The following is a 13740-nucleotide window of genomic DNA, read 5'->3' as shown; positions in this document are numbered from 1 at the left end:
TTCTTTCATAGTATAAAAAAACATAATGAATAATCAAAATAAAAGACGAGTCTTGACTGCTCCGTCTTCACAAAACCGAGTCGTCGTACCTATCTATTTGTGACCTAAGAATAGAAGTTATTTTGAAAGCGAGTATTAGCAATAAAGCTGGTGAATTCATAAGTATTTATGTGTCTTTCATTTGTAAAAACTGTAAATGAAATACTTGTAAATGTTTGGAGAAAAGTTTCTATAAGTACGAAAGTGTTTGCAAGTAATTGTAAACATTTAAACACTCTAGAAAATCTCATATTTCCTACTAGTATAAAAAGTAGTCTTCTACCAAGACTCAATTGTTTTGAAAGTAGCCTTCTACCAAGACTCGACTGTTTTGAAAGTTTGAACCTCTACTTAAGTGAAGGTTTTTCCTTGTACAACTATTATTATTCAAATCTAATCTACCTCATCGATTATGTGAATATGACACATAGTAAAGGTATTAATAATATATTAACTTGAGTTTTATCCTTTTGTAATTTTTGTATGTAAAGTGTAAGTAATGTAGTATTTCTAATAAGTGACTACTATTATACTAATTTGCCTTAATTGAGGGTTAAGGCATAATGTGATGGCTAGATCACATACTAAACGCTCCCCGGTCAAGGGATTCTGGGAACCAATCGCGACCCCTGCATGATTGCAATCCGCGAACATCCACATTATTATGATCACGTATACCTAACATAACTATCACAATGCGTTAGTGATTCATTGGTATAGTTAGACCTTGTAATATTTCCATGCTATAGCACCTTATTGTGTTTGTTCTCTTATTGTGTATTGTAATTGTATTTTTGTAATTGTATCTCTTCATATAGTATATATCATATTAGTATAGACTCATGAATGAACTGACTCCTGTGTGATTCCTTGTACTTGGAATAGTAAGTAATATCTCCTAACTATACCTATTATAGTTACAAGTAATGTACGTGTATAACCAAAAGTATGCCTTTGCTACCCAAAGGTACTTAACTGACTAAAGGAACTTTTATGTCTATATATGTATACATGATATATATAACTAATATGTAGACGACATTAGGATGAGTAACCAATGCCCTAAGGCCACATCCCAATGAGGAAAAGGAAATAAAACGAGCTAGCCGTCCTAAGTCCTTTAAACATTATATATATAACTATACATATCTAGGCATGCATTCGACAATATAAAAGTATATAAGAAGTTTTGTAAAACCTTTGAAAAGTTTAATACTAAGAAATGATGACTTGATGTCAGTTTATAAAATTATTTGAAAGTATTTTGTTTAATTAGACAGTTTTAAGTATAAGGAATACCTTTGTTTCAAACACGAGTGTAACCGGGTTTAAAACGAAACATATAGTATGTAAATCAGTTTGATAATGAGTTTTAACATTTGAAAACGTTTGAGAAAGTTATTTGAAGTAATCTGTTTGGTAAAACAACTAAACGTATAGTAAATCCATTTGTATGCAAGTTATTAATCACATGTCATTGATATAATAACTAGCATGATTCAACTTGTATTCCCCCCCCCCCCCCCCCCATAAAGCATTTATAAACATCTAAAAACATTTAAAAGGTTAATTTAAGGGGTATGAACTCACCTACAGTGAGTTGATCAGATGGATGTAAACACACAAAATGATCCTAATAACATATAAAGACATATGTATATATACAATTAGTGATTATAACACTAATTAGAAGAGTATAAACATTCTAAGGTGTGGAAAACACTTAGGTTAAACTGTTAGGAGGCCATTAGGTTGCAACAAAGGAGTGCAAGGCATTGTAAGTGAGTTTATGGTCTATAGACCATACGTGTTGGAGTTTACGGCCCAGGGGAGTTTACTCATGGCCGTAAACTCTCAAATGGGTCACCAAATGAGGCTTAATGGTAAGGTTTCTTATGTGTTTAAGTGTTCCAAGGCTTAAACAAAGAGGCTAGGTGGGTGTCAGGTCCAAGAATAGCCGTTAAATGTGTTTACGGCCTGGGGACCACTTCCCCATGAGTTTAAGGCCGTAAACTCATGGTATGAAGTACCAATTCATTGATTGAAGTCCCTAGTTCAATGTGGTGTAACTCTAGACTAAGATCCAAGGCCTGGTAATGTGATTAGGTCAACTTTGCACCACTTAAGGGAGTTTACGGCCTTGAGGGGATCCTTGGCCGTAAACTCTCATTCAACCCTCAAAACTTGGTGTTTAAGGTCCCTAATACATCAAGGAGGTGATCTAGGTTAGTGTCCAAGGCCAAAGCAGGGACTAGGGTTCCATTTGCACCACTTAAAGGGGTTTACGGCCCAAGAACATGTCTTGGCTGTAAACTCCTTGAATCGTGTGATTCTTTATGTTTTCTAAGCCCTAAAAATGTTAAACCTAGTGTATAACAAATTAGAACCAGAGTACTTAAGATATAGGAGCTTGAATGGTCATTTTTGGCCAAGAACACTAGTGTGTGTTCTTAGTGAAACTAGAAGATCTACAAAGTGGAATGATTTCACGGATGAAATCATGTAGGATTACTAATTCATGTAAGATATCAATTAGTTAGGACAATAAACTTATGATATTTGAAGATCGGGGATGAAGATCGGGATGATAGTTGAGAGGATTTCAGCCAAAGGAAAGGGAGGGATGAACAAATGGCCAGAACTTGACTATATAAGGGGAGTTTACTGCCAACATGGAATTTACGGCCGTAAAATCCATGTTGATGGCCATGAACTCCTAGTTAGGGTGTTTCAGGTCTGCTCTTTGTGCTATTTCTCCAACAGATAAGCCCCAACACTTATCCCTTAAGTGTACAAGGCTCAGAACGTTCAAACAGACTCCAAATGGTGCTAAATGATAGCAGGAATTAGTCTGACTTTTAATGAAGTATTTGACTATACAAGATAGAAAATTTCGGGTTGTCACATCATCCCCCCGTTAGAGGGAATCTCATCCCGAAATTAGAATTTAGGTAAAGGATTAGGCATGAACAATCGAGCAAGGAGGTGGTGACACTTCCTAATCGATTGGTCCTCACACTTCCAAGTGAATTCGGGTCCTTGGCTAGTATCCCAACGAACCTTCACAAACGGGATGCGGCGTTGCTTCGTCCGCTTGACCTCTCGGTTGATGGTCACTACGGTTCTTCCACGAAGGCAAGGGTCTCGTTGATCTCGATCTCGTCGAGTGGGATTACGAGCATCTTGACGGATAGGTATGTTTTCAAGTTTGAGACATGAAGTGTAAAATGTATGTTACTGAGTTCGTGGTGTAGGTTGGACTTGTGAGTTACATGGCTAATTCTGGCAAGAATCTCGGAGGAATGAACTATCTTGGATTTTAGCTTTCCACGCTTTTCGAAACGTATCAAGCCTTCCTAGAGTGAGACTTCCAAAAGAATTTGGTCTCTCACTTGGAATTCCAAAGGATTCTTCCTGTTGCTTTTCTTCCCAACCAATGGTCGCTCCCTTCTGGGTCAAAGTCGTATGAGGTTCCGTAATCTGCGAGGAGTTCTAAATGAACTTACGATAGTAGGTCAGCGAGACCTAGAATTTGGCGAATTCCCATAGGCGTCTTCGGTGCTGACAAATTCTCAATGATTTTGATTTTTGGAGGGGTCCTCAAGAATTCCCACAACACTAACAGTGCGTCTTAGGAATTTGACTCTTCAACTCCAAAACTCGTATTTAGAGAACTTCGTGTAAAGCTTCTTTAATCGTAATGTTTCCATGGTTTGTTGTAGATGCCCTTTATGATTTCTTTCATACTATGAGAGTAGATAAGTAAGTCATTCACAAGGACAAGGACTAAATGATCCCAGTAAGAATGGCGTACCCTATTCATTAAGTTCATGAATACTACGGGCGTATTGGTCCTATCTGAGGGGTATCACTACGGACTCATAGTGTCCATATCAAGTTTGGAATATTGTCCTCAAGATATTCTTCACTAACAGTCGCAACTAGTGATATTCAGATCTTAGGTCTATTTTTGAAAGGTAAATAGTTCCATGCGGTTGGTCGACCAATTCTACGATGCAAAGCAGAGGGTAATGATTTCTAATGGAAATCTTGTCGGGGTATCTAAAGTCGAGGGACCTACAAAACAATTTGTCTTTCCTCTTGAAGAACAAGACCAGAGCTCTCCAGGGTGAGAAGCTTGGTCTTTTCATTCATTGCTGAGTAGTTTGTTAAGTTGTCAGGACGGTTCGTGTATCTCTGTGGGCGTTAGACCGTAGGGCGATCTGGTTACAAGAGTCGTATTGGGTTCTAAGTTTGTTCGCAAGGCAATGCGATTACTTGTAGTCTTAGACAGTCTCTGTCCTGAGGTTCATATTAGAAGTCATACTTGGTTCACCAATCACAGTCTCGTGTATACAAGTCGTATATAATTAAGATTGAAAAGGTTGTCGAATAAATGATTCTTCTTTAACCTTACATCCCAACGAGGAAAAGAAGTTAAATTTGAATCATCAATTCTAAACCTGTAGAACCTTGATTATATACCACCCCTGTGTATACATTCTTCAGCGATAGATCAACCGTAAAGATCCTTGGTTTGAACTTGACGTACTTTATGAGTGGTGCTTCGGGGAGGTTTGCTGAGTTTTCTTTGAAAAGGATAAGAAGTATGAGGTACTCTATGTACGAGTACTTCGGTGTTCTGGAATGACGACATCGTTAGAAAAGGCGAATTCGGAGAAAGAGATGTGCGCACGATACTGCTATGGTGCGGATCGAATTGACTCGAGTCGTATGATAATATCGGACTTACTTGGAAGTAAAGACATTAGATTTGAACATAAAGGTGTTACAGACAAAAAACAACCATGCAACTTTTAACAGAGTTAGTATAATTTTAAGACAAAATTGCAAATTTGGTCCCTGTGGTATGTCAAAACCAGCATGTTTGGTCCAAAATGGGTTTGGCTTGCAAGGATGGTCCAATAGTTTCTATTTGTTGCGAGTTTACTCCAATGGCTTAACAGCCGTTACCAAACTCCCGTTAAATTACCCATGCCCCTCTCACTTAAGGGTATTTTAGTCCATTCATCTAGCCCCTTTATTATTTTATTATTATTTAGTCCATAAAGAGACTACAATGTCTCTATTCTCATCTCCAGCAATAAGCCCTAACTATCACTCCCTCTCTAATTTCATCTTCTCCATCGATCACCCCCCAGTGATTTCATCTTCTCCATCGACAATGGTGATGTGCTTCTACAGAAAGTGGGTGATAGTTCGTACATCATGGACCGATAACAACCCAGGGCGCAAATTTTGGGGATGTCCTAACCTGTTAACTATGTTAAACTTTATTTTGACGACTTCTCCCTGATGATCTAATGTTTCTTTCTTCTTTTTTTCAAGAATTCATCATGTGGGTTTATTAGGTGGTATGATGAACCCGTGTGTGCTCGTTCCAAAGTTATAATACCAGGGCTGCTTAGGTCAATCAATAAGCTACGAAAAGCAACGGATGATATAAAAGAACAAGCAAGCAAGCATGAAAAAGCAGTGGAGAAGATCAAAGAAGAAGAAACTATGTTGAAATATTACCTAGTCTATAGTTGGATTTTTTTTGTTGTTGTGTTGGTGTTCTTGTTGTAAGTCCACAGGTTGATTGCGGTTATCTTTTATAATAGGATAGGGGTATATGTGTCAGGTTTAATTAGTTTTTTTTTCTAATGTGGAACATTGTTGTAATGCAAAGTAATGGTAATGAAAATTTGGTATCTATTGACCAATTATGGATTTGTTCTGTTGTTCATACATAACCTTCTAAAGATAACATATAATGTATCCATAAGTAGTTAACACAAAAGCATACTGAAGACATAATACCTATTACCATCTTCAAAATACATGTCATAAGTTAATTGAAAACAAAGTTATTGCAATAAAAGACATCCTGCATCTAGGAATCAAACCAAACTTGTTCATAAAGTCAAACCAAAAGATAAAACCAACATAGACCATCAAGTCCCTCCCTGACCTTTGCATGTCCTGGAGTTGTGCCCTTTGTTTCCACACTTACTACAAGTCACACTAACAAACTTTCTTGTTATTTTCCCACTACCATGTGGACCATGACCATGAATCTCACTGGGACCAACATCTAACCTTTGACTCTGACTTTGACTCTTTCTTTGACTTTTCTCCTCCATGGATTGCCTTCTCTTCCTCTTAGGTCTCCTAGGTTGATTACGGTGTGGGGGAGGTGTGATCTGCATTGGACACTCACTTCTAGGCCATAGTGCCCAACCTTTAATTGGTTCCACCTTGTACCCATATGCAGTTTTCCAAGTTTGTAGCCAGTGCACCTTGTGGACATAAGTATGGAACTCGTGTACACACTCACCATGATCTGCTTTGTTATACAACATAGAAATCACATGTCTGCAAGGGATACCTGTTAATTCGCATTTACTGCAGCTGCATACCCTTTCATGCATATCAACAGCATATTGATCATTCCATGGACCTTTGACTTGGTATTTTTCATCACCACACCATTCTACAATGTACTGAGTAGCAGCTGCTTCATTCTTCTCCATGATCTTTGTTGCTGTTGGGGTGAGTGGGCCTACACACTTTTGTTGCACCTTGAGGACATTGCATATCCTCTTCATCATATATTCCCTAATAAACTCCAAGCATCTAATAATTGGTTTGTCTCTCCCATCAACCAGCTTTCCATTAAACACCTCACAAAGGTTGTGTAACAACATGTCTGTGGTTGCTCTCCTTGAATATAAAAGGGTAAAAGTGTCATAATGTTGTGTAAAGGGTAAAATAGTCAAAGGGTATAATGGTAAAAGGGTAAAAGTGTCATAATGTTGTGTAAAGGGTAAAATGGTCAAAGTGTATAATGGTAAAAGGGTAAAAGGGTCATAATAGCTTACCTGTGAAATGGCTTTTTGCCCAATGTTGTGGTGGTATTGACTTCAACCATTCATATGTTGATTTGTCATATAGACTGAATTGGTGCATGTAATGGTTAAACTCTAGCACTGGTGTAGCTGTGGCACAATCCCAAAGGTGATCTTTATATTCCTTAGATCTCCATTGTTTCTTCATGTTCTCATGTATATGTCTGAGACAGAACCTATGCTCAGCACATGGGAACAGTTGACTAACTGCTTGTAGCAAACCCTGGCAACAAATTGCACATGATTAACAAATAAACATTAAAAATAATAAATAAACAACCATTACCTTTTGTCTGTCACTAACAAAAGTGAAATTAGACATAGCGTGTAGATCCAATTCATCACCAAGACTTTCAAGGAACCACTTCCAAGATTCACAGTTTTCAATCTCTACAATGGAATATGCAAGTGGGTATATGCCATTGTTGGAATCTAATCCAACTGCAGTTAAGATTTGGCCTGGATAAGGGCTTTTCTTATGAGTCTCATCTAGCCTCAAGAAATCTCTTAAACAAGCTTTGAATCCCTTCTTCATCCCCCTAGACAAACATAGATTCTTTTGAAACATCTAGAAGTGCAATTTACCAAATTAGATTCTGAAACATCTCTAAGTTCTAATTTGACTGTGGTATCAGGATTGGTTGACTGCAACTCCAGGATATAGTCTCTCAGAACTTCATACTGCTTTTGGTAATCACCCACTACAATCTTTTTTGCATCTGATTTAGCTCTAAAAACTTTATGAATTGAGAAACCCACTCCATACTTCTTCTGTAATTGTTCTTGGAGAGCTTTAACTGGGATAGTAGGGTTGGATTCTACCTGATCCATGATTTGTTTGGACATAAACTTTGCTATTGCAGCTCTCACCTTCCTTGTACTCATACAAGTGTGTTTGTCTTCATTTGTTTTAATGTACTAACTGGTTGCATTTGTAGACCTCGAGGCATGTAACATCTAAGGACAAGAAGAATCTGCTTTTTCCTGACTTGTCCCACCTTGTTTGTCCTTTTCTTTACTTTTCCCTTTACTTTTTTCAGTTTGGGTAGGTTCACCAACCACATCATTATTAAATGCCACAACTCCACTACATATGGCCCTCAATCTAGATTTGTCATTTTTTTTAAATGCAATATTCTTTTTTGTTTCCAATGCATGCATTTTGATTTTCTCTTTAAACTCCTGCTTACTGTTATACTTTTGACCTATTTTAAAATGACACTTATGAACCTCACCAAAAGAACAACTTTTTTCCTTACTTAGTTGTTTCAAAACTGCTCTTCTCTTCCTGTCCTGATCAGAATCCTCATCCATGGAATCAAAAGCATCATTGTCAATGACATCTAACTCATCTGCTTCTTCATCACTCTCATGTTGTCTAGGAATCCTAGCCTTTTTATCCAAGAATTATACTTTTGTATCAATGCTCATGTTAAAATCCCTCATATCAACTTTAACATCTTCAATTACATTATCTTCATCCACCCAATAATCACTATCATCACTATCATCTTCCTGCTCTGTTTCACTTCCTTCTTTACTTTCAACCTCACTTACATTTTCTTTTCCACTACTATCCATGTTAGACTAAGGTTGGTTTTCACTTCCATCTTGGACAAAAGCATCAGTTTGATAGTCAAAATCCCAAAAGTCATTCATCTGAGATTGGTTTACTTCATCCATCTTAGCTTGGTTTTCTTCATCCATCTGAGCTTGGTTTTCTTCATCCATCTGAGGTTCATTGACATCATGCATGTCAGTGCCAATGACTCCATCAACATTGCTTTGTAGTATTTGTTGGTAGAGTCCAATATCAAAATCAGTAGCTGCCTCAACAAAGTCTTTGGCTATCTGCTCAGTCTCACCAATATCATCAAAGTATATTTTCTTACTACAAGATGCCATCACTCCATCCTTGCTCATAACCCTTCTCCTATTATATCCAGGTGACAAGGATACGACTTGAACTATTTCATTGACTTGGATTTCAGGTTGGTTTGCTTGAGTGGGCACCACCTCAACTAAATTATCAGTAGGTGTAGTCATCACAAGTGTTTCCTTTGATTGGTCATCAGGAGCTTCATCAATGTGTTGCACATCCTCATGTGATTCATCTAAATGTACAAGGGTAACCTTGGTAACAGGCTTAGGATTCAAGAAATAGGTGAGTAGTCTTGTTTCACCATGTTCTGTGTATACCTTCATCACTTTGTGCTCACTGACATATTGAGAAAAGTTTGCAACATCTTGATCATTTCCTAAAGGGCGAAGACCAAAGTGGAAGTCTCCACCAGGCATAAGAAAATGGTAGTATATAACAGGAGGAACCCCATATCTAAAACCCTTCATGATTGCATCGAGCTCATAAACTGAAAACTCATCTATATCTACCATGTCAACATAGTTTACAGTTCCATCAATGTAACGGACATCAGGGTACTTAGTGAACTCACCTCCATGGTACAACTTAATGGTAAACAATGTTGGGTATCCATCTTCAAAACAAGAAAAAAAAACACCTCAGGTGGACTTACTTCAACAAAAAAATCAAGAAATTTAAAGATGAAAAAGGGAAAATTACATACCATAAACAACCTTGGGGTTGAAGGGTGTGTTTAACAATCTTACGTGCCACATTGGTATGTTCATCCACCGATAATCTCTACAAACTGCAGCTTAACTAACAGAACTGATTTTGTGTCTCGGGCTTTTATTGAGCTTGGTTAAACAACGACGATCTACTTTATTGAGGAGACGAACTGCTTTTATTGAGCTTTAGCGGGAACGGTTACAGGGATGAATGGACTAAAATACCCTTAATAGAGAGGGGCATGGGTAAATTAACAGGAGCTTGGTAATGGCTGTTAAGCCATTAGACTAAACTCGCAACAAATAGAAACTATTGGACCATCCTTGCAAACCAAATCCATTTTGGACCAAACATGCTAATTTTGACATACCACAGGGACCAAATTTGCAATTTTGTCTACTTTTAAAGTAACTATAGGAATACTGCTGCAAACAAGGTATACTACAAAAGGCAAGTACATGCAGCACGAGGATCCCTTTACTGACGGGATGTCGTAAAAGATAAGATTCGAGTGGCACTAGTTTTAAACAGTTTATGAGTCTGTTACAACGAATGCCTTAAATACTTTAACGTGGGTCCGGGGTAGTTTCTCCTACGACAGTGATCCTTAGTATCTTCACGTCTGCGCCAGAGTTCTTTGTTATTGGTCAATCTTTCTTGAGGTGCCCTAGCTCGCCGCGTTGGTGACAGTTCTGGCTAGTACTAGCATCGATGGTGGAAATGATGTGTCGGGTCGGAATTATGTGGACATGGGTGCTTTCATTTTTTTCCTTATTGGACAATTCCTTTTATACTGTCCAGTCACACCATAATCATAGCAACCTTGGCTGGCTCTAGTGGTGGCGGTGGTTTCACAAAAACGGGCAATGTGCCCCAGTCTGATGCAATTGATACATTACAATACCCGACAGGCTCCATTATGATGATAGCTACACTTCTTACACTTAAGAAGTGTTCCATCATATCGCTTTTATTCCTTTTGGGCTCGATGCTTTCGTTTCTTAAACTCTGAGTTGTGGCCTTGGGTGTTTGTGACTGTTACTATTTGTTGATTTCTTCGATTGTTACAACGATTGGAATTATTGCCAACAATCCCGCTAACATTTGTGTTGTTAGCGTGAAGGTGAGTCAGAATAACTGTAACGACAGCTGAGACTGCAGCTTGAATGGTACCTGCATCAATCTGAAGAGTTGGTGTTTGGTTTAGGGGTTGATTATTTTTCTTTAGCAACATGATTCTGTTACACGAAAAGAAAAGGAGTTCATGAGTTGATATGATTGAACCTATATTATTTTGATTCTGACTAAGAGATGAGTTATTATAAGTGAAAACTTATCTTATACACGTTATGATATAATAAAGATTGGGCGGATAGTAAAATGTGTGATTCTACTCTAGTTTCACATCCCAACGAGGAAAAGAAACCAAATTAGAAATCTCATATTCTATTGTCTACCGGGTCTTCCTTATATATAACTCGGGGATGTATAAGCGAGGAAAATCATAATAATAACCTTATTGCGAATCCTTTTTAATGAACTAGAATTCCCAGTAAACATTACTAGAATACTTAGAAATGTTATCGTTAAACCTAGATGAATTTCGATCGTTCATGAAGAGAGTAGAAGTATGTTCTCGAGGGTTTGACCTACAACCCTATGATGCAGTCCCAGTATAGAGTAGACGTAAGTTCGTAGAATGGTCTCAAGACGTTTTTCCGTTCAAACTGAGGTATTATTGGTTGGTGGATAACATGATCCAACCTTTGAAAAAGGCTTGAAAATGATTCCGGAGTTAAATTACCCTAGTCCAATAACTTGACTAGAGTGGGTTTCAGATAGACCCCAAAGATAGTATGATGAAAGTATTTGAACAAAGAGTGACACAGAAGTTAGTCGACTGTCAATATCATCGATGTTTAAGATGCAATAAGTTCGGGAAAATTGACCTTGTAGTAGGTCTTACATCATATTCGGAGAAGAAAAGTGTTTGACAACATAAGGACTTAACTAAAACTACATACAATACACGGTAGTCACATAGAAAAGTGCAACACAACACATAGACAGGAACACAGTTCTTTAAAACAAAGAAGGAAGGTAAAGTATCTCTTACTGGCGACGGTCAACCGTATAGTGAACCCTTAGTTCAGCTAGTTGATGTTCCATATCAAGCAGGTATCTTTCATACACCCTTTGGCATACTCGAAACTCTATGACTTCGGCTCGAGTTTCAGCTAGTGCTTGCAGCAGGGTCTCATTGTTTCTCTCATATCTCTCACGTGTGTGATCAAGGCGATTGGTGCAGATCGTATGCATTCTTGTGTTGGCATTAACCTCTTTGATACTTTAGAGAGCCGTCCTACCCTGAATTTCTTCTGGGGCAACACTACGGATCAGAATTGGTAGAACTTTGTCTGCTGAGATCCCTTCGTTTACGTTGTAGAAGCTTCGGTCTCCATTAAACGCATAGGTTGATCTTGATCTTCGCTCCATGTTTCCAAGAATTCTACCCAAGGAGGCATCGGGCCATGAAAAGCCGGACGAGGTTTAGGATTTGGAATGGGAGCTACCGGGGGTAGGTTCTCAACCTCGACCTCGGAGTTAGCATCATCCGAATCGTCTTCAGCATGGTGATCATTCAAATGGATTGGATGATCATTCTCGGGTTCTTCTCCAAACCATCCATCATTGTCTTCATTCGGAAGGTATGGATTGCCGTGAGGATGGAGTCCAGCCATGTTATCTTCATTAGTTACATCACTATTTGTAAAGTCCATGTCAATTATATGTAATCAAAACAGGATAGTCCTTCGAATAAGTGACATTAACTCCAAATTCACAATAAATAGGGGTAAACTAAAAATTTCACAGATTCTAAGTCTATGACATCCTAGTTACATATAACTTTGGTGTATCCACTTAGCAACTATCGACTTAGTAATTAAGACCCTTTTTAGTTCTCAAGTAAGTAATTATAGTAACACAAATTACTCCTATAGTATTTTAGAGTTATGTTCTGTTATAATGTTCTCATTGTGGTAGTGCTGGTAAGTTTTTAGACTTGTTGCCACATCACAACCATTCTTGGGCATGTGCTAATCACTCCTCGGACCAGCATAGTTGATCAAGCTATGCCACTCCCAAGACTGACCATACATCCTTGAGTTTACTTGTGATATTCAACAATCGTAATACTTTTTTTCTTGTCATTGTGACATGGATTTTAATATGAATGCAGGTATGTATACTTCGTTAAATATTTTATTATTTAAAAGTATAAGTCTTGGTTAGAGTATTTTTAATCCCATTGTATTTATAGTTAGTATATCTTTTATGGATTTATATATTTAATTCGCTATAAACAATGCTATGATACCAATCTGTCACACCCTAAAACCAAGAACGGCACAAAAGTTCTTGGGCGGAGGATGTCATGTAAAGTATCATAACAATGTAAAGTAGTAAACAAGCAACAACATCATCCATTGCATTAATAGTATAATTTTAAACACACATGTGTTCTTTCATAGTATAAAATGACATAATGAATAATCAAAATAAATGACGAGTCTTGACTGCTGCGTCTTCACAAAACCGGGTCGTCGTACCTGTCTACTTTTGACATGAGAATACAAGTTATGTTGAAAGTGAGTATCAGCAATACAGCTGGTGAATTCATAAGTATTTATGTGTCTTCGATTTGTAAAAACTGTAAAGGAAACACTTGTAAATGTTTGGAGAAAAGTTTGTGTAAGTATGAAAGTGTTTGTAAGTAATTGTAAACGTTTGAAAACTCTAGAAAATCCTGTGTTTCCTACTAGTAGAAATAATAGTCTTCTACCAAGACTCAACTGTTTTGAAAGTAACCTTCTACCAAGACCCGACTATTTTGGAAGTTCGAACCTCTACTTAAGTGAAGGTTTTTCCTTGTACAACTATTATTATTCAAATTTAATCTACCTCATCGATAATGTGAATATGACACATAGTAAAGGTATTAATAATATATTAACTGGAGTTTTATCCTTTTGTAATTGTCGTATGTAAAGTGTAAGTACTATAGTATTTGTAATGAGTGACTACTATTGTAGTAATTTGCCTTAATAGAGGGTTAAGGCATAATGTGATGGCTTGATCCCATACTAAACGCTCCCCGGTCAAGGGATTCTGGGAACCAAAAGCGACTCCTGCATGATT

General features: G+C 37.6%; 2 protein-coding genes across 2 annotated transcripts; both read right to left on the bottom strand.

The window, feature by feature from the left end:
* Positions 1 to 5996: 5996 nt before the first annotated feature.
* LOC145045282 (uncharacterized) lies at positions 5997 to 6749 on the bottom strand. The gene has a single exon (XM_078993619.1). It carries the CDS (start codon positions 6747 to 6749, stop codon positions 5997 to 5999), a length of 753 nt encoding a protein of 250 aa, XP_078849745.1.
* A 160-nt stretch (positions 6750 to 6909) lies between these two features.
* Positions 6910 to 7781, bottom strand: LOC145045281 (protein FAR1-RELATED SEQUENCE 6-like). Its single transcript, XM_078993618.1, has 3 exons — positions 7536 to 7781; positions 7237 to 7476; positions 6910 to 7173 (listed from the first exon to the last, which is right to left on the bottom strand). The coding sequence occupies exons 1-3, from the start codon at positions 7779 to 7781 to the stop codon at positions 6910 to 6912; spliced, it is 750 nt and encodes a 249-aa protein (XP_078849744.1).
* Positions 7782 to 13740: the final 5959 nt, after the last annotated feature.

This window comes from Lactuca saligna, chromosome 5, assembly GCF_052625555.1.
Source record: "Lactuca saligna cultivar CGN05327 chromosome 5, ASM5262555v1, whole genome shotgun sequence".
Classification (NCBI taxonomy): Eukaryota; Viridiplantae; Streptophyta; class Magnoliopsida; order Asterales; family Asteraceae; genus Lactuca; species Lactuca saligna.
The sequence above is the reverse complement of the archived record's forward strand: the minus strand, read 5'-3'. Positions and strand labels throughout refer to the sequence as shown.

Excerpts from the sequence above, each read along its gene's own strand:
- LOC145045281 (XM_078993618.1), bottom strand. The coding sequence starts at position 7,781 with ATGGATCAGGTAGAATCCAACCCTACTATCCCAGTTAAAGCTCTCCAA. Across the intron at positions 7,477-7,535 it reads ATGTTTCAGAATCTAATTTG|GGATTCAAAGCTTGTTTAAG; the intron begins GTAAATTGCACT and ends GGGATGAAGAAG. Across the intron at positions 7,174-7,236 it reads TTGTTAGTGACAGACAAAAG|GGTTTGCTACAAGCAGTTAG; the intron begins GTAATGGTTGTT and ends ATTTGTTGCCAG.
- LOC145045282 (XM_078993619.1), bottom strand. The coding sequence starts at position 6,749 with ATGTTGTTACACAACCTTTGTGAGGTGTTTAATGGAAAGCTGGTTGAT.